The sequence below is a fragment of the Wasmannia auropunctata genome, unplaced genomic scaffold, assembly GCF_000956235.1.
Source record: "Wasmannia auropunctata unplaced genomic scaffold, wasmannia.A_1.0 LD336092.1, whole genome shotgun sequence".
NCBI lineage: Eukaryota > Metazoa > Arthropoda > Insecta > Hymenoptera > Formicidae > Wasmannia > Wasmannia auropunctata.
The window spans coordinates 2,325,856-2,348,482 of NW_012026798.1; the positions used below are offsets into that span (position 1 = coordinate 2,325,856).

A 22,627-nucleotide genomic window follows, 5' to 3' on the forward strand; every position below is an offset into this window, starting at 1 on the left:
TAAATAATATCAGAATTGATTTACTTTGAAATCTAGGCGTTAATTGTAATCGGAGCAAACCTTTCGTTATACAACATTTTTCAAAGGCTGTGCAAGAGTTTTGAATTGCAAATAATAAATTGAAATCCATTTTGAACGAGTTTCTGACAGTGTGCTATTTGATACGTTGAAACGCACATCGATATGCGACGTACGTTATTTCGTATTTCTTTGTCGCTCTCTTTCTCTCTTTGCCTATCCTCTTTTCGCTTTTTCAGTCTCATTGTTTTGTTTCGTTCGTCATAGTGTCGTAGTGCAAAATCGCTTATTGCATGGCCCCTATTATTTGTTTTTAATATAAACACGTATAGCAAAACAGTCAAAATTGATATATATATATATATATATATATACTCGTGGAATATGTTGTAAGTATATGAAAGAGAGTAAAGAGAGTAAAGAATAAACCGACCGCGAAGGAATGTCTGGCAAAATTCATTGAGTAAAAGCGGTGACATTGCCGAAGCAATTTTCTTTTGTGAATGTGATGGCGAGGCCGTTCTTTCTTCGTTGTTACGACTAAGGGAAGTGCTCGGTGGCTCAGACGTACTTTCGCCGAGCTTCGAATTTATTATGTACCTTTCTATAGCGCCGTCGTTGATGTAATTAAGATCTATGAGATCTCTCGATTATACACTCGCTTTCTCCGAATACTTGGAGAATACGCTTTTATACTAGAGTTACTGTTCATTTTATGCGTTCCTCTATATAACGGATATCCTAAGGAATATGGACAATGATAAAGCGATTTTTTAAATCAAATTTTAAAAGCACGATTTGTTAAAGCACGATTTATGAAACATATACACACTGTTAAATCTGTAGTGTCAAATTTAATCCTATTTAAGTTATTTACTTTATTTAAGTCGCCAATGCTTCTACTTAATATACAGTTATTTTTAACTAAAACAATATAGTTATTTTTGTAATAAAACTAATGGAATTTAATCCAAATTTGGGTTAAATTCCATCGTTTGAATTGTTTTGAATTATTCAACTCTTAAATAATTCTTAAATAAATAACTTAAATAAGGTTAAATTTGACACTATAGATTTAACAGTGCACACACACACACACACACACACATACACACACGCACGTACGGAAGCATCTACATTCTTAGTATAAAATTCTTAAAATAATCTTTGATTTTTATAAAATTAATATTAAATTTTGTTACTGCTTGTTCAACACGCTGCCTGAGTATGTTATTCAAAAATGCACTTCTTTATCTAGTTTGCATTCGACGGAGGAACACCCTGTTTTGTATTAACTCTCGCGATCTCGTAGAACGCGAAATGCATAATTCCAGCCGGTTGCCTTCTTTTTTTTAGAAAAAAATCGGCTTTATCTCACCTGCTGCATATGTTTTGCATACGTGTAGGGATAAAACTGGAATATTCGTGTTTACGTCTATGTTCGTTAGTCAACACGATAAAAAAAGTATATACATTAACACTTTATTGTCTGTGCAAAGCAGCGTACGTCAAACGCGCTCGTAGATGCTTTCATCAGTTTTTTTTTCAGTTCATTAAAAGTCATAATAGTACGTCAACAACTTCGTCCCTTGTCTTCTGTTTAAAAATGAATGACCGTAATTCTACGTTATTCGTTAAGTCAGTTTTTTAACTTTATATATTTTGAGAATTTATTAATTTATCGATGAGTTACGGGTAAATTGCAGTATTAAAGATACATCAGGATTGTGTAAACACTTGGCAGTTGATTGTTTAGCTGTGTAAGTGTGTGTATTGTCGCGTTATTTCCATACCGTGTAAATTCATACATAATTGAGGAAGATTGTTACGTCAAATATATCAGTTTTTAAGCTTTATATATTTTGAGAATTTATTAATTTATCGATAAGTTACGGATAAATTGCGATATTAAAGATACGAGTATATCAGGATTATATAAACACTTAGCAGTTGATTGTTTAGCTATGTGAGTGTGTGTTATTTCAGTATCGTGTAAATTTATATATAATTGAAGACTATTGTTACGTCGAACACACACAATTTTGTTTAGAATGGTGGTTTATTATAGGATCTTGTGCAGTATATAAGACAATTTAACCGATATTAATAAAGTTCCGCTCCTCATATTTAATTATGCACAGTTATTAAGTTTCATTAAGCGCATTGCATATCTTTGTACGTATAATATTTAGTGAATAAAGATAAAAATAAAAATACTTTATATATTTATGAATTTAATACGTGTTTTAAACAAGTTTAATAACTCTCCTGTGGATATACGGCAAATTTTCATTCTCGAGATATTATATTATTCTGTTAAAGTTGTTAAATTGTTAGAGTATTTTATAGGAAAATATTCGATATTTGAACACATTCATTTATTGCGCAATAAATAATGTCCTTCCGAATGTATCGGAAACGTTTTTCTTTCTGCATTTCTCATCTTATTATTTTTATTGATTACGACTGTCGACCGGCTGCACCAATCGTTGTCATTTGTTGTCAATTTTCGTAATTTACACGACATTCTGCACAGGAAGGAAAAAAAATACAACTCGTAATTTTTTACACATAGGTTATTTTCTTGAGATATTGCATTGCTATTCGACAAACACATGCACTATTTTATCCAATTTGTCCGTTATCCATTTTTTCTTTAAGCGACATATTATAAATAGCATTGCTAAAATATAATTATACGAAATAATACTTGCTATTATGTGACAACAATATAGTTTTATAAAACAGTGTATTTTTTCTCTGTTTATGAAATGATTTCTTGATTCAAAATGCAATTGCATTATACTACTTAATCAAATTTTCAGTTATATATTATTGCACGCTACGTGTTTGCAATAATATAATATGAAAGAATATGCTATAACAATACGCTTGAATATAACAATATTGTATTTGCTATTATTGATTTTTCTCTAAAATTATTTGCTCGATAGTCACGCCATTTTAATAAATAAATCTATTACATACATATACTATATTGATCTACAATTATTTTAGAAAGTTTTTGTTTTTGTAACGTATCTCAATAAATGATCAATAACTTACTAACTTTGTTGACGTATCTTCTATGGAATCTTATGACGGATCTTATGAAGATAGCAATTTCTTATTTATTACCTTCTGATATATGAACCTTTTTGATATATGAACCTCTTTTATATCGTAGCCGGTATCAAATTATTTTCATCTTCGTCAAATACAATTGTTGCGATAAAATAAAAGGATGAGAAGAAGATATTGGAAAAGATTGCAATACAAACGATCGATGTAGCCGCGTCTATTCACGAAGTGAGATTTGATGTTGTATATTTCTCTAGACATTATCCGGAGATCGGACGTAACGCGTTCCGTCGTGAATATATATCCATGGTGAATTGTACACATTCTAGCATCATTTGATAGCTTTAAATCTTGTGCGATCACTTCGCGTGTCCACTTTTATTTCGCGCATAACACATAATTTATTGTATAAAAAAAAATACCATATATTTATATGTGACATAATTATACGGCACGTTTGAAAAGAAGCCTTTTTCTCGATAAGTATAAAGATAAAGATACAGGGATAAAGCTACATTCTTGTGTAATTTACGAATACAGTATCTAGTAACTGCAAATGGTACAATATCGTGTTTCAAGCGTTGCTGGTGATGAGATTTTTCGTGAAAATAGAAGGATCTTATCGCCTTGACCGCGTGCTATTTCTTTTACAGCGCGTACAATTCTTGCGCTACATTTCTGTCGCCTGCAGCTTTTCCGCTGCCGACTGTTAAAACATTCCAAATAATTAGTTTTGCTACTGTTAAATAGAATTACACGCCGATGAACATATTTATAAATTCGAGAAAAATGCGAATTCTCCTTATAATTCCTAAACGATTCTTATGAGAATGTCGGATATTTCCTCTTTCAAAGTAAATATTTGTAATTAAGATGGCACGATGTTGCAACGTAAACATCATTTCATATTAATACAATTAACCACATAATAAATTAAGATAATACTCTTGAGATACGGATTATTATTATTATTTCGTGATTGTATAATATAATCGTATTACCCCTCCGCCCACGCGGATAGCAACATGGTAAACACTCCTCCGATTTGCGCCGCGGAGGATTGAAAATGCACAACCGTGGAGAGACGTGGGAAGAATTCTAAAGAGGGCTTTGAAGTTTCGATCTCAAATCGCGAGATAAAAAATGAACCCGTTACGGGTGTTGCCTTTGACCTCGCGTTACACGCCGTGGGCGTATCAAGCTCAACGTACTGTCGCATTAGTGTTCCGGATATTTTGCCGGTACACTTGCATTGCGCGCGAACACGTCACGCCGTAAATATCGACGCAGAAATCGGACGCGGTATATAAATACATAAGGGAGCGAGAGAAAGATGCGGGGAAAAAGTACACGGATAAAGGAACATCTCGAGGGGAGTTCCCTCGCTATTTCATATTTCACAAGCGCGAAGAGGAATTCGCATTGAAACGCTCTTACGATGTTTTCTCTTTCTCGAGCGGTGTTGATCTTGCAGATCTCGAGTTTCTAGCAAACACAGAAATTTGGTATTTTTCTTGGAACCGCTAATTATGCCCATTGCAGAGAGTAATTACGAACTTACGTCTGACGGACTTTTACGGCGCAGCTTTTCTTACGTCATATACCAGTTGCTGTCTGTCTTCAGAAGAAAAAGAGACGTGAGAGACGTGCGCGGAAAATTGTGTTCACGTACGAAAACGTACAATTTGTAACATTTTATATCTTTGCGTAACATTTTGCGTAATATAAAGATACATCTTGTGATTACTTGCATTCTAAGGGTGCGCATAAGAAAGAAGTCAGGAATTCACGTCAATAATACATTACGTGATGTTCCACGAATTTTCTTGCAATTTTCCGCGTCGCGTTTATTAAATTCTTTTCGTAACAGAGACGCGACTTTGCAGTATGATAATACAACATAGAAAAGAATAAGTGTATACATAACGAAAGTAAAGATACAATATGAATAATAGATATAGAATAATATATACAATGGTAAAGTTGTAGAAATTCAAGGTTGCAGTTGTTGTATCTTCTTACGCTCACATACAGGTATCTTTTGAAAACCTTGCCTTCCATTCGATTGCTCTTTCCGCCATCGTCAAATCTCCTAGCGGCAACGCTCGAGGTTCCACATGTACTTATACTTGTGTCGCGGTTTCTCATTTCAACCATCTCTTCGGATGCATGCACGCTCGAATTGTCGCAGGCATTTTAGATATTTCGCTCTTGCAAATAAAAGTTTGCGGTTACACACGATCTCATTTGACAGTTATTACGATGTTGCGAAAGATCGTTGATCCGAGTCGAAAGTACGGAATACTTTATCCCAAATACATATTTATGACTAGTAATAATGAAATTTGTGTCACATAAATTCAAAAATAAGGCATGAAAGATGTTCGATATCTCTAACGGCTCTTCTGCTTAGTGATATTTGAAAGATAATTCTGTTTCATTAAATATTCTTATTACTTGAATTCGCTTTTGATCATTAGCGTTTAAATATACTAACGTGTAAAGAAACTTGCTGTTATAAATTCCGATTTCCTCTTGTTCTATTAAGTAGTTAAAAATAGAATGCGTGTTTTTGTTAGCCGTAACGAGTTTTCTCTTTCAACCCCTGTGTTTTCTCCTTTATTAGTGATACTACTGTACTCGTCGGCGTCGGCGTTGAATTACGCGCAATGTATAAATCTGCATACATTTTGACGTTTGTTGTCGCCGCTTCATTTCAAGCGTTTAGCGTAAGACTAATGAAACTGGTGGGGGCTTCGTTAAATATTAAAATTAACGACTCGGTAATAAACAAATATTATTAGCAGTAATGATGTTGAGAACATTATTCAACTAACTTGTATATTCCACCGATAATTATTTCGCGCTTATTAATGCCGGCGTCAGTGATTGAATATGAATTCATCTCTCTGTATCTTTTAATATTAAAAGTATTACCTTCATTTATAAATGTACTAATATTAACTAATATTAACTCAGTGAGAATATTTCACAAAATTTTTAATGAAGATGTAGATCATAATAGCTTGTTTCCAGTATCGACATTAAAATTACGATGATATTATTTTATTTATTATTTTATTTTCTTTCGCGCTGTTATCGCTCTTCTGCTTTCAATAATTACATTCCATCAATGTTTTCTCTTAACGTTTACACGATACACCATAATGAAAATCTCGAGATTATAGTTAATTTTGTAATGTGTGGTGGATTACAGATTTATTAATATACCGCGAGACGAGGTAAATCTGATTTGACGTTGTGGCGTTAACGCCGTCGTGTTTGTCGCATACCAAGTTGAATTCCGTTTTATCGATTGCGTAAGCGATATCCATCTCTTCGAAACTAGAATTTTTGCAGATCCGTAAATCGTTCCGACGCTCCCAATTTAGATGCGTATTTCACTAGTTTCCCGTATTTATTACGCCGATATCACGGGATGTGCAGATATCGTCGACTCTTCCGATATAACTGTGGCTGATCGTTGACAGAAACGCGCGAAATTGCGTGCCGTTTCAGTACGTTCAACGCTTTAAATTTCAATTTATACTCGGCCAAAGCTTCATGCCGCGCATGAATTAATTAGCTTGTTATAATTAACTAACAGTTTATTCTATATTTCGAAAATACATTAAATAAACTCGCTAAAGGCAGTAAGTTGAACATTAATTTAACCCGTTTTGTTGGCAAAGTAATTCCGTTGGAGAAATGCGGATTTTATTGATACCTGCTTTCTACTTGCATACTACATATCCTGCATAATAATTTTTCTATTTATCATTTCTCTGTGAAATTGCAATAACACGTTTTATATTTTCCTTTCTTCATTTGATCAATGAGCAATAGTACTTGTAATTTTTCATCAGTCTTTTGTGGAAAATATTTATTTAATTTGATTATCTTGACCTGTCTTAATTTAACATTATTAAATAAAAAGAAATACACGATATATCATATTTAGTCAATCCAATGTCATTTCGAAAGGTAGACTGATTTTCACGAATATTGTAATACAACGATTTTATAATAATACACACATATACACACACACGTTAAACGTTCTCGTAATTATTTACTTCCTATAAATTAATTATTGTTAACTATACATTATATTTATTCCTCATTTCCATTTAGCTCGAGATCGAGTTTCGAGAGAGTTAAACAGTGATTATCTTTTTGTATTAAGACTCAACATGAATATATCTGCATGCGAGATACAATGAATGTGTTAATCCGGACGTTCGTATTCAGGACTTGCTGCCATTAAATACATTAAATTTGCAACTGACTAAATGAAAACATTATTTTACATTACTCGTTTTTGTCACTCTTTCTTCCTTACCTAATATTTGATAATCTTTATAAACATTTTATAATGAAGCGTATTGGAATAACAAATAGAATGCATAGAAAGTTCTTGAAGAAAAAATATTAAAAATTGAAAAAGAAATAAAATCGATAATTTATTTGTTGGTTGATTTCTTGATTTGTCCTGTATAAATATTGAACGAAGAGAATTTTTGTTTGTTAATATGTTTCTATGATAGAGATGTGATATTGCCATACGCGAGAGTCCATTAGTCTATTTCGGTCATTAAATCACGTAACGTTCTGCTTGGTAGCTGTAAATTTCGCGACTAAGACCATTGAACATTGAGAATTAATTAATCTGATAACACGCACTAGTACATAGGTACGTGAACGTATTAAGGATTTTCAGGCCCTGTAGACCTCACGCTGCGATACTATCTCCGAACCTCTCGAATTTCCCAAGATGACTATTAAATACAAAATCGCTTGTAGAATCTAGTAATGAAATTCGATCTTTATGATGTTTGAACATTATTGCTTTACACGGTAGAAATTCTATATTAATTTGAAGCAATTTTATATTTTTAGTAGATATTGCATTTCAAATTTTTCAGTATTAAATAATTTGATTTTTTATAAGATTTAGATATTAGTGTTTAGATATTACAATAGGTGATGTAACATATATATTTGTTTTTAAATGTACTAACTCTTTAAATTAAATTTTATGTATGCGATTTAAATCAACATTAATTACATTTTCATGCAGTTTGGATCATGTTTATTATCGATATTTATTTATAATATTAAATGATAAATATTTAACGAAATTAATTGTAATATAAATTGTTATCTAATGTAATTAGAATGATTGATATCTTTGTTACATTTAATTGAATATGAGTTGCGCATTATAGACTTAACGTGCCCTGAATTTGCGTGTAACTCGATCGCATCTAATTAGTCATATTGACATATTGCCGAGTTCTGTCAGTCCTATATTTGTACGATCGTATAACATGCCGTATCTCGAGAAGATTGACTGCTGTAATTTCCCAAAGTTTCGTCGTGGGAAAATATCGCTGTGTGGAGAAAGTTCGCGATGGCGCGTGTCTTTTTCTTAAAAGCTTTCTTTAGTCTGCTGTTTGTCGTGACGTTCTAATCAATCTAACATTCCACACACCCGACAAATAAATAATGCTGTGCTATTGAACAGATCATAGTCATTAAATTACCATGATTATTGAATCTTGGAAACTTTTTCGTTGTTTTAACATTCAGGAAATAAAAGATTTAAATGCGCTCGTCGTTTTCATTGACGAGGTAGTCCGTCAATAGTGCGATTAACATTAAGAAGCATCGAGACATTTCCGGTTTGGTCTGATATCATTGTCAATTCACTGAAGAATCGCGTGCTTACCTGTCAGCTCGCGTGTCAGTCTGCTGCATTTGCGGTTGCATCTGTATTTGTAATTCTTGCGCTTGATCCGATTTCGCCTCCACCCGATGATCATCCTCTTCTACCTTCTCGCTCGTCGTCCTCTCGTTTTTCGCGTCGCAGCTCTCCACCGCAATGTTCCTACGTTCCACCTGTGTAAGAAAATCCGAGAGAACATCGATAGAATTACTTCCCATTTAATTTCCTGACACGAGTACAGAATGTTAAGAAAATTAACTGAATTTGTGCTGACTTCTAATTTTAGACTTCCAATTTTAGACTCATGCCAAGTTTTAGCAATTGCAACATAATAAGTTTTTGAATACTTGTTACATATATAGGTATATGTTTTGTATACATAGAAAATACTTTTAAATAAATTTGCATTCTTTTATAAAATATTATTATAAAATTTAATTATAAAATTAAAAAAAAACAGAAATTTTTATTATTTTTGTCGACGATTTTTGAAGTTGTTTAAACGGTTATAGGAATTTATATTACTTCCGGATCTTAGTGATGGAAATGACGGAAAAGATTAGCAGAAGAGAAAACAAAAATACGAAACAGTCGTTATATTTTTTTAATATTAAATCTTTAATTTATAAGCTATACATTCAGTCCATTACTAAATTATTAAAATTTTATGCGACTTCCATGTTTATTTTTCATCTTGGCATCTCAGGCTTTCCCATTTTATTTCGTATTTTTGCCTTCCCCTTTAACGAATCTCGCGATATTGGTATTGACGCGATAACGTCGCATTTCTAACAGTCGTGATTTGCAATTTCCTCGTTATTTCATTTGCATTCACCGGCAGAATTAATTACAATACTTACCGTGTTGGGATACAGCTCCTTTCGTTGCTCCTCGTCGTTGGACTGAATCACGGTGGCTTCCGGTGTGACATGGCTGCCGTTTCCCGCCATCTCTTCGCCCTTTCTGGTTTCAGCGCGGCCACATCAGAGGCCCAGCAAGCAATACACGATCACACACACAACTCTCTTGATTTCGTTCACATGCACCACCCACACACGCTGCGGCTTTGACCGAAGCCTTACTGTTTGTGTTTTCGCTCAGACGGCGTGATACCGCATTTTTATCAGAATTGCCTTTCGCTGCTTTCACGGAGCATGGTTTCGTGCTGGCTCATTTCGTACGTTTTGAATTTCCTTCATGGAATTCGTTAGATTTGGGAGAAGATATCGGCGATCTTCGCATGGCAGGAAATAGGAATATCCTGGACACTCGAGTCGATGAAAGGGCATGTGTCAAGGTCCTATTAAGACTGATCGTTATGCACGCGTTCTGTTAAAGTTCCGTTACGTAAAGTCTGTGCAAGAAAGAGAGAGAAAGAGAGAGTATTGGATTGAATTAGATAATAGTGGGAAGATGCTCTTTCTAAGAAAAACCTATATTGCTTTCTCTTTTATCCAAGTATTATGCGAAATTTATGAAATATTTTAAAACTAATAATAAATTTCGAAATAGAATGACGGAAGAAATGAAAAATTGAAACCTTTATAAATATATTTTTGTCAATATATTTTAATCAATTTGTTTGCCAATAAAATCTAATTAATTGGACTTAAACATAGCAATTCTCTTTATTTCCACAATTACTCGTTGTAAAAATTTCTTTAGTATTTCATTATTTTTAGCTGAAACTAATTAAGCTGAAACTAATTAATACAATACATTTTTGCTCAACCAGTCACATTTATATAAGGATTTAAAATAATACAAAGAGTGACGAAATTAAAATCGAAAAGCAAATTAAAATTGTTAAATTTGATAAATTATTACTGTTTTATGAATATTGAAAGTTGACTATATATTTTCTGTATTATTTTTTGCCACATTACTTCATGTACACGTGAGAAACTGTATATTGAATCTTCATTTATATAACATTTTTATTAACGCCTGCTTTCAAGATGAATTAATTCTGATATAAAAATTAAAAACTAATGGTTGGTAGAACGCACGCCGCAAAGGCTATATAAAATTAGCCGATAGTATTCGAAACTTAAGAAAGTTGAGCGAAGAAATTTCTCGACTTTTAGTGACGGTTAATGGGAACTTCCTTTTCTTGTTCGAACAGTGGAGTAATGAGACTCCGCCGCAATTCTTTGCGCCCAATAATTCTCTTCGCAGATAAGTGCTGATGGAAGAATTCTAATATATTTATGCTATGCACTATATACGTCTTTTAGAGATTGTTCTACTGACTGTAATATTCGCAGATATGATTTTTTAAATTCTCTTTCTAAATATATGTACATATTTTTCGTTTATATAATTTTAATTTGTACTTAATTTTTAATTATATAAAAAAAGTTTTATTTATAATTCAGGACATTTTCAGAATTATTTTGCTAGTTATTATCTGTTACAAATTAATGATATCCGTTTTGATAATTTTCAGGAAGCAAATATAGCGCAATATATTGCTACAGTTATTGACATAAAAACGATAAGACATTTAATTATATTAATAAGGATGAATAACGTGTTGAAATCGAAAGGATCTCCGATGAATTATACTGCTATTCGATACATATTGATTAAAGATTTTCACGCGATAACCGACATCGGTCGACATTGAAACTCGTGTTCAGGTCGAGAAAATCCATTAGCATTCAGCGTCAGTGTTTGAAGATGTCTACTAATGATAATACTAACTACGAACTACACAGTGAAAAGTTTTCAACGAATTGAACTGCATGTAGAGTTACTTATACTAGATAAAGCTTCTAATTTTATCTAACTACCCCTTGTGACTTATCACCGTAATCTGTGTATTGATAGTAATTGAAGACACATGCCGTGGTTAATAGGATCGATAATAACGTAAGATAACGACAGCAATATGTCATGGCTTCGGTTAGCCATGGAAAATCAGATGCGCAATGATTATGATATTGCGCAGTTTGAATGATACTACAATAATGTCAAAATATATTCAATTAATAATATATATGCAATAGAAATTTAGCGTGCAACATGTATAAAAATATTAAAACATTTTTATTTTATAATGAAATAATAGCTGAAGAGAGAAAATAAAATAATATTTAGATTAAAAAGTATATTTTAAATTTACGTGTATAAAATATAATTAAAAAAAAACTGCTTGAAAATCATAAAATGCTAAAAAGACAACTTGTGGAAACTTATGAGAAAAAAATATATAAATGCGTAGTCTGTTATTTGAACGGTTTCGAAACAAAATGTAGTACTCGTGGAAAATGTATTAGAAAACTGATGGTGGCGACCAGTTCAGCGTGAAATTATTCAGACTGTTTTGAGAGCGAAATTAATTTTAATCCAGTTCAATTTGCAAAAGTAATATATAGAAATTACACAGCATATGAAATGAATAGTACATTTTGCAGCAAGTCGAACAAATGACGGGAAACTATAAGTAATGAGAAACTATTTTCTCATCGTGTAATTCATTTCCGTTTATTTTCTCGGCTCATCCATTTTAATGTATTTCGATATTTCGGTGGGAAACGCGCTGGAGACATTTTCTACTTTTATATTATTCATTTTTTTTTCCAGTAGCAAACGCGTTCTCCCTCTTTGCTTTTTATCACGCGTTCTGTATATACCTTCCTTCCCCTCATATGATTTATATCAGCATCTACGAGAAGTCGGAGAAGGAAAATTTGCGCGGTCGGCATAATACCCGAAGCCCGTGAAAGTCATGTGGAATAATTTGGCGCCTAGGTAGTACGTTACGACGAGTCTCGGCAGGTGTGAAATTGTGCCTTTGTACATATCCCTTTACATTAGGAATTCCGTCTGATCCGGATTTCGCGGTATTTCGCACTTAATACCCGAGTACAGTTTCGACAATTAGATTATTTCAATTGTATTTATCGTTTTTTTGGGAGAATCCTTTCATGTACGTAACATCTAATTGTAAATTTACGGAGAAATAAAAAAAAAAGATGCTTGCACGAAAGATGCGTCTTATATGAAGGTACACCGGCACGCTCATGTTGGTCTAGAGTTTATGAAAATTATCAGGTTACATTAAACACACAAAGTTTGTTTAATTAAAATCGTGCAATACCGCGATGGACGAGGATGAAATGTTATAGCTTTTGCAACGCTCGGCAAAAAGCCTTAAAGCCGATCGAGTTTCTCGAACTGCTTTTTAGCATTACTTGTCCTTTACAGCGTGTTTCAACAGTATTATTAGGAAACGAAACTGCGTAGTGCACAGTAGAGCACGGTAGAGAGGTTCTGTGAACTGAAAGGAATTAGCATTTTATTCACGTGATGAATGATTTCGACGTCGGGTTTTCATCACGCACATGCTTTTCGAAATAGGACGAAATATCCGAAAGAAACGTGACGGAAAGTATACCCGGTATACTATACACTCGAAGAAGTGGACTGGCCTGGCGATATCGGAGAAGCAATCGATCGATGCCAGTAATAATCCACTTCGTTCGAAATCGCATAAATAAATGGGCCCCTACAGGGGGGCGGGCGTTCGCGGGAGAGCTTGTTAGATTTGAGCTTTATACGAACTCTTTAATTTTGCGCTATATATCCACTCCGCGGGGACTGCACCGACCTTAATTACTAGTTTATTCATTAGCGACAGTTGTCGAGTTTCGACGAGCATGCGGATATAGTCGTCGCTCGTAGATCTCGCGCTCTGCTGCGAATAATGTCACGGCTGCGCCGCGGCGTTCGAGAGTTTCGAACTCGTTTAAACAACTTTTCCATTGTCGTGCCACACACCGGTGTGCGCGACGTGGAGCGCGGAAATATTTTTACGCGATTATAGCTTAGGTAGCTCGCGCGCCGGAGACGCGGCTGCCACTCAATATGATTGGTGCTTTGCGCGGCGAGCGACAACTTCTGCGGCAAAACAATCATGCGAATCGATTGTATTCGTGTCGATGTTTGCGGCTAACAATAAGCTGGTGAAACGACCGATCGAGAGAAGATAATAAATATTATATCCTGGGTAAGGAAGTCGCGCGAAAAGGGTATCTCTTTCGGGATAAGCGTGGTCGTCGTATAAAGGCCATCGAATTCGAAAAATAATAAGGGCTAAATAATGAAGTGACTCCGTGTGATTTCTTTTAAATTTTAGGGGTGTATTTTACGGGTGGTCAATTTTTTTGCGTTATCTGCAAGGTCGACGCTAATTAAATCTTTGATTGGCAAGAAAATGTCCTCTGGTATTCGTAAAAAAAAGTCTGCTCTTGAAATATCGAGGGAAAGTTTTATTGCTCGTTCACGTTCGCCGCGGAACTCCGTGCATTAAGTACCTACATCATTCCGACTACGCAATTGGACTCCATCGCAAAATCCATCTTCATCGTACCGGTTGCCCCTGGACGCATTATGGAGCGCCATTGACTTCGAAATAGCAGCAGTAAAAATAACGCGGCGTACGTTCGAGAACCGAGAGCTCCACGAACATGCGTATATTGTATTTCGAGAAAGACAAAACGTTTTCAGTTTCGATACCGAAAGGCATTAGAACTTGATTGTTTTGGTCGATCGGGGTTTACAAACGGGGAGACCAGTTTAGTTCAGAACAATGTATCATTACGAAATTTGAATAAATAAAATCTACGAAAATAGATAAGATGCAAGTTTCTCATTGTAAGATGTAAATTTTCTTTGTTCTTTATGAACAATTTTATTTGTTGTTTTATTCGACTACTACTCGAGCTGATTGATTCGATTGATTAATTGTCGATTAAAATTTATAAACGGAAACTACTTAGATTGTTAAGAAAAATGTATCTTTATGAGACATTTGAATTATTTGCATAAATTGAGCTTAGAAATATTATTAGATATAAATTTTTAAAGCTTGCTTTGTATGAGGGAGGAAAGTTTATTTGTTTTACACGTAACTGCTCGATTTGATCGATACGATATTAATTGTGTAATGAAAATGTTACCCTCTCGCTCCTCTCCATACCTAAGGTAAACAGCATGAATACGTTGTGGCAATACACAATGACCTAGATTAGAAATTCGTCGATCGGCACGATATACGGTCTCGAAAAGTATTTCTTTAAGTTTCCCAGGGGTTTACCAATGTCACGAGCGCATTACGAGATGGTTGCCGTGAACGATGATTTACGATCGCAATAAAGCAAGAAAATCGGCCGAGGTTGCGCCACAAGTGTATTGTTGAATTCGCCACGTTGATCAAGCTTAAAAGATTAAGTTGCACAAAGTTGTATTATATTCTGTTCCGATTATAGATCGAATTTGCGCGGAAATTGCGTGTTTTTCCACGTGTAAAACGAGGTAACTTTAATTCTTACCGTAAAATATTAATATTCAATATTCAGTATTCCGCAACGTTTATTTGGACAACCGATTATATATTATTTATGCAACGTATACGTTATTAAATGTATCGTATGCGATAGTTGCCAGTGTGAAATTCGTCGTTTATAATCGTCGTTAACAAGTGTATTAAAAAAAGTTAACATTGCCTCGTTAACTTTTCAATCACAATTGTGTAAATTTCCATAACGTTATTTAATACCTTCTTTTTATTGCGTAGTAAAAATAACAGCAGCGTTGTATTTTACTCAAAATTGAACTTGTTAAATGTGAAAGAGAGAAAGATTTTCAGAAGAGCGTACGTATTTACACCACGAGTGTAGATATGATTCCACAACAGCTTGCCAGGACAATTACGGACTATAAAAAGTGATTACTCATCAGCCTCATTATTTATGTAACAGGGTCAGTTTGGAGGGGTGACATTAGCAAAGCGCGTTCGTTATATTTTTCGCTTTATGTAAGAATGGAGCCAAGTGATAAAACCGGACGCAATGCGTAACAGAAATTCGATCAATATTTTCTCGTAATAACGGCAATCACGGCGTTTTCTTCGCATATGAACTACCGCAAGCGAAGTAACTTGCGCAGCGTATACAAACTCATATCCACATCGTTATTTACATTGTATAAACTAGTAATAGACGGGGTAAGGCACGTAATACGCTGATGGAAATAATAAAGTGAAGACGGTAAAAAAAAGTGGGACATCGTAGCGGCTTTGATGGCAGTGACACAAGGCAATGTCACGTTGCAATCAAGATGTTAAATATCTAATCCTAACATCGCAAAGGACACCCGATCCTATCGATCCTCGGTTAATTGCCGTTTCATCTACCTGTCCCAACAAGCGCTGCTTAATCACGAGCAAAAGATTTATTTTCTCTTCTCAGAGGGTTTCTACGAATGGAAATACAAGAAGTGTATCTACCGAAAGTTTCCCCTCCGCTTTCCCTTCGATATAATCCTTTCTTTTCTTGAAATAACTTCGAGACGAGAGCAAGAAGTTTCGCGGTAGAGATTTGCTATTCCCTTGTATGGCACACAGCACAAAAGAGACGGTTTTCATGGCTGACATTTGGTCGCCACGACGTAGGAAAGAACAATAAATCGGACTTCGAAGATCAGACAAAGGGCACGGGAACGGGACTATTGCTCGTTCACCGTCGGTGCGCCGTATGTGCGCACGTTCCACATACACAGCGTGTAATTCCGCTCGTGTAATCTGCTTCGTTCGATCGTATTATCCTTCCAGTGTGGACTATCGACTTTAAGATAACGGATCCACCCGAAGCCGAACTAATATTGTCTCATAATTTTTTCCTGCGTCGACTACGATCTATATTTTTATATTGTCCGAATTTACCGCAGGTAAACCAAGTGATACAATTTATAGATAAAGCTATACTGTATTTAAATAAACCTACATGAACGGGGAAATTTTTAATGAACATGTGTATGCAAACACGATTTTAATTAGCGCAATTGACTCGACGTAATCTTATGGACTATCTGACTATGTAATTTAATAAATATTTTTTTAATTATAAGTATGAAGAGATTTTATAGAGATTTGTACTAACAACGGATCACCTTTAACTCAAGTAGGGAGAAACTTTTGTTTTAGTTAACTGAAACTCACTTAAAACCTAATTAAAGAAAATTTCGTTTAAACTTTTGTGTAAACTATTTGTAATACGACAGCTTTCGATAGTTTTACGAAATGTTTAAAAAAAAACAAAGTTTTTTTGTGACAAAGTTTCCTTTCCGAGTTCCTTATATTTTCCTATATATATTATGCATTCCCGTACCGTAAGTGCTGCACTCGAAAATTTTGATATATTTTTTAAGTACATCCTAAACTCTACGCGCGAGTGCATTTTCCAATCTTCTGCTGTATCTAAAAACAGTAAGCGCTTTATCGCGGAGTGCTTTAACGCTTTAAAGCTTTGTTTACACCTGCACGACCTAGTCAGATTACGATGTTCCGCAATGTAAACTATACACGGTGCAACAGCCCGCATTGTTGATGGTGAGATTGACTTTATAATCTCCTGCGTTATCGCGTAATTATAGTAACTGTCGAGCGGTGAATTTATATAGCGGCATGCTGCGCCAAGAATCGGCTTGAAACGTCATTGATCGGAATAGTAGACGTTATTAATGATGCAAAACACACAGTATTTCCTACATTCTATACTATCGCATTCCGTGAACTCAGCCTTTGTACACAATTTTTTTTTATTTAATCGCTCGCGGTAAAATCGAGAGAAATTCAACTCCGACTCGAAAAACGCGACGAACGTGCGTTTGGATAGCGTTCGTGATAGCGTTCCTCTCGTCAATTGGCACATGAAATTGAGGAAGTTCGTGGAATGAGTTAAAATTAGGCTGGAATTAGATAAACCCAGCCCTTGGGAATTTATCGAGAAACGGACGACGTGCATACAACGTGAAATTAGCTTTGACCGTGTATTCAATTCGGTAAATAACGGCATCAGATTGCACAAACGAGACGCAAAGCGCGCACATCGTCCAGTCAAGCATCAAAGTGCACTTGCTCCAGCGGCGGTAATCATATATAAATTATACGAAATCATTATTATGCGTTCATTATTGCTGATCGACTGGTTATCCCTTGGTGACTGCAATATTAAAGGAAAATGTCTTCTCCGGAAATACACCCTTTTCGTAGTATCACAAATAGGTCAGATGAGCACGGCTATTTTGAATTTAGCTCCACTAAATCTACCTTCACATTAATTGAATAATTGTCTATATCACTTTGGAGAAACAAAGAGATATCGATAAATTTAACTGAAATTCTCGAGAGTACAAGGATCACGAACTTCTTGAGGTTCACAGGTTTAAGTATTGTGAGTATCATGTCTTCGCGTAAAAAATTAAACGAAAAAAACAGCGCTAAAATTTTTCTGACATGTGCGTGTTAGAGTTTTATTTGTTTGTTTCCTAATTATAATATCGATGGAAATATTACCCTTAATTTTAATAAATCGAAGATCATCACTAAAATGAATTTAACGTTTCGAACACGGAGCTTTGGATGGATAAAAGATACGACCACACGTCGTTCAATGCTAATCGCACGTACATACGTACGAGCTTTCGACTCGAATGCTATTGCTTTGCTGATTCACCGTTCTACAGTTACAAGTCGCTTTCCGAAGGTTTCGCCACGCTAAACGTTAACCGATTTAATTAAATTACTTGATACTTTGTTCGCGCGAAACGGGGGCTACTTATATAGCTCGCGATTAAGAATTAATTATAACATCACCGACCGCGTGGAAAGCGTCGTCCGTCCGACTGTCGCATGTACGAATGCTTAATGGCCATTCCATTTGAATAAAACCTATTTTCGTCCGTATATACGTTTCGTGGATGCGGTCGGGCAAAAATGGCGAATTAATGAGAAAATATGCGCCGTGTGTGATATATAGCGAGCGAATCAATTTCGATTATCCGCTCGGCGCCGATAATAACGCGCAGTATTATATGCGCGCGCGAGTTGTTTTTACTTACGAACACGGCCTACGACGTGAGCATCGAGGTATCACCTGCTATGACTGTCAACTCGGCGAATCACCGTACGTAGTGTACTAAAGACAGGCCATAAACGCGAAAACACCGTTTACGATCGTATCGATCTTCCCCGGGTTAAGAGGAGTCGGGATAAGCGGTCTTTCCCATTTACCTTCCTTCATTCGCGGTACCGCCTGAGATCCAGCAAATTGTTCCCGAAGCTCTTTAAGAATTCAAGTGCGTCACATGCCCACGCTTGAATCGCAGACTGACAGTTCGTTATATTCTCAGACAATCCTCTTCGGTATATACACCGTTCAACATATAATATCCAACGCGTTTCTGCGTTGTTTAAATGAGAATATCGATATAACCAGTTTAGAGCTTCGGCGCTATAAACCCGCAAAGCCGGTCTGTATATTTATTCAGGACGAAGGAAGAGCGAGGAGATCTTAGCGATAAGAGGCCTTTCTCCTTCTCCCGTATCTCTACAGCCCTGACAATAGCGGCTCTCACCCAGATATTATACCGGCTTCCCAATTCTCCCTGATACTTAAACTTTTCGCGATCAATTTTCTTCGTTTTCTCTCTCTCTCTCTCTCTTTCGAGGCGACGAGATCGTGGAAACGACGATCTTACCGCGCGCGCGAGAGATATCGTTCTCCGTTTCACTCGGGGATCATTACAAGCAGTGCGAAGCGAGGACCGTTTCGGAGTCGGCTTAGGCCGTGAGAGAAGTAGTAGAGCTCGACGCTACGCCCGACGTCCGTCGTGTAGCACGGCTCGCCGTTTACTGGCGCGCTTGACGCCAGGCGTCGCGACGCGTATAGGGCGCAACGCTAATCGGCGCCGCGTCTCTCCGCGATGTTGGCGGTTGACGGCGGCGGCGGCGATGCGTGGAAACGCGTAAACTTTTGCATGTATCCCGCCGATGGATTTATCATCGACGAAGCCACCGGAAGAACGCCGGAGCCCTGACTACGGTGCACCGTCGTCGTCGGACAAATGGATTCTCGTCAACCCCTCCCTCCCCCTCCCCCAACAGCCACGCCGGAACGATCACATTAGCGAGGTAGGCGCGTTTGTTGTGGCAGGTGATTAATTGTACATTGCTTTTCATCAATCCAACATCCCCCATATGCCGTGTGATTCCGCGTCGTTCATCCGTTATTGTAGCGATCTCTATTAAAAGAAATTTTGTTACATTTTAATTAATAAATGTAACGCTTATTCTTGCGCTACGACCATTGGAATATTAAATTCAATACGCAATTTCTCTATACATTTATTTCAGCGTGAAACATCACTGTACTGTTGGCTCGCGTGTTTAATATTTCATGAAGGAATATTAATTATTTTCGTTATAAATCACGTTTTGTTACAAATCATGGTCTATATGTGCGCTGTACCAACTAATTTTAGTTACATGTGAATAATACGATCATAAATAATGTATTGTTAATTGATGCATTATTAATGCGATATATGTATCGTTGCTAAAAACCTGCTAATAACTTTTTCCTATATTAGTATAAAAATGGTTCGTATATACATACGTACAATTTGAAATCAATATCAAGAAACAATTTTAAAAAATTTATATTGAAAGCAAAAAAATAATTTTACTGATCACTTGCGAATATTATGTATGTAAACATATATATGTAGAGTTAGAGCTCTGTATATACGTTCATTTTTCTGAAATAAAAATTTTTAAAATTTTATATTTATATAATAAATATAAATATTTTGAATATTTTGAAAAAAAAAACAATCCTTGAATATTTTGAATAAGTAATACTTTAAAAATAGTTTAGAAAAGAAGGAACCTTGAATATTTTGGATAAATAATCTTTTGCATAGCTTGAGAGCAAAAACTTAATTATATCTGTTTAAGATTTTTTCTATAATATATTTCAAAATTTTGCAACAAGAGAGAGAAAGAGAGAGAAAGAGTGTTTTAGTGATAAATTCTGAGATTTTTGGTTTCCAAAGTTACAGCCACGTGTAAAGTTCGAGGTCACGCATGGCGGATCGCGTGCCGAACAATAATATCACCGTTACAGTCGGAGAGTATCGTGTTAGCAGCAAATCGGATTTTCGGTTTTTCGAATTCTTTTCTGTATCAGTGAAGCGGAGTTATTTCTAGATACCTACGTATTTATTGATCCGTAAGAGCATTAAGTATTTTAGAGCTTTTGAGCCTTCCGTAAATGGAATATTTAAAAAGTATATTGTATGAGAATCTGTTGTATGTACTATTATGATAATGTGTATATTTTGAATATACCAGTATATTATGAACTTCTATCTTCTCTGATTGTGAGTTAAAAATTCTTTAATTTTCAATTTGAAGTTGACACCTTTTTTATTTTTGATTAAATCACCGATAGCGATTGCATTTAATTTTCAGTACGAAATATCACGATTTAATGAGTTTATTTAATGAGTTAATTGGCTGTGTTAAAACTCGAATTTATTAAATAAAATTTTAATTTAATTAAAATGGGCTAATAAATTCAAAAACACGATTTTGTATGTATTGAAACTCAGATTATACTTATTTTGCGAGAAATTTTTCAAATAAATTTGCCCATTTATTATCTTAATGTTTTAATATTTTCTTAGCATTATTTTTTCCACAAGATAAACTTTGAATTCGTCAGAGACAATTTCAAGGAGTTCCTTGTTCAATATTATTCCTGTGTTTCAAATGATACATTTATCACTGTTTATTGATTTTCATTAAAATTATTAAAAATTTTTAATATTTAAATATGAACAAAAAATATATGTTAAATATATCCTGTGTGCGTTTTTTATTAGTAATAATAGGATAAATATTTAAATTTTTACCGTTAATTAAACTTACTGCAATAATAACTTAAAATCATCAAGCGATTCAATAAAATCAAAAAACAATAATGTTTAATGAAATGTAAATGTAACGTTGTTGCTCAGCTTGCGAAAATTGTTTTTATTTTTCGTCGCGTGTAGCTAGCATAACAGTATTATTCCAGTGGTCTACTTCACGCTATACTAGCTATATTGAATACGGAAAATAAAGGAAGAACGAAACACCGCTATACAGACGATGTGCATCGTCAAAGGTCATCGATGAAAGAAGTCGTGCGTTTACACTGTATACATACATCCACTGTAAATAACTAGAGTAAGTGAGGCATAAAATTGGCACAATACAGATGCTCGGACATCGTAGCGATAAAGAAGAAGAATCTGACTCGGATGCTATTCACGTGTATGCATAAAACTTGCTCAAGAGCTTCTATTCTTGTTCTGCTCTTACTCGCGATCTGTGATAACGAAGATCCATGAATATAAATATTACATATGAAAAATCTAAACGAAGAAATTAAAGATGTTGGAATCACTTTAAGAATTAGCATATAACAATTAAAACTCGATCAATGCGTCGACGGCCCAAATTTGACACGTCGTGAATGCGTCTAAATAATGTATACGCAGCACCCCGCTCTCAGAATTGTGACATTGACATGAACGACGGTAGACACTGGTATCGGCGTTTCGAGCATACGTCGAACTATTAATCGATTATTGAGATACAAGGCGCAATGTCAGTTTCAAAGCAAGGCGTAGTTTGCTTATCAATTAGATGATGAAAATTATCACGATCACATGAGAAACATTTCGGCAGAAATTATTGAATTATTGAAGCATAAAATATTGAAAAATTATTTTGCAATTCATTTATCATCCAGAATTATTAAAAAAAAGTAATATGAGTCCTTGAAGGACGTTAAAACTGTTTGATAGTATCTAATTGTAATAGTCTGTTAATTTTTTGTGTATAAAGATTCAATATTTTCTTAATGTACATATAATTTCTGTAATATATGTATAATGTACACATAA

General features: G+C 35.0%; 2 protein-coding genes across 5 annotated transcripts in view; one reads left to right on the top strand and one right to left on the bottom strand.

Annotated features, from left to right (window-relative positions):
- The window catches only part of LOC105463005 (phosrestin-2-like), a 52,437-nt gene extending 32,916 nt beyond the window's left edge, over nt 1-19,521 (bottom strand). For 2 of the 3 annotated variants that reach the window (XM_011709993.1, XM_011709991.1), the window contains exons 1-2: nt 9,688-10,171; nt 8,831-9,000 (exon numbers count right to left, since the gene is read on the bottom strand). In XM_011709993.1, coding sequence (XP_011708295.1) covers nt 8,831-9,000; nt 9,688-9,777 — 260 coding nt within the window. In that variant the 5' untranslated portion in view covers nt 9,778-10,171. Of the gene's footprint in view, nt 1-8,830; nt 9,001-9,687; nt 10,172-19,249 lie in introns of those variants that run through there. The other variant, XM_011709992.1, reaches the window with a different exon arrangement.
- Nucleotides 1-22,627, top strand: part of LOC105463006 (14 kDa phosphohistidine phosphatase-like) — a 71,357-nt gene that overhangs the window by 34,559 nt on the left and 14,171 nt on the right. The window lies entirely within an intron of this gene.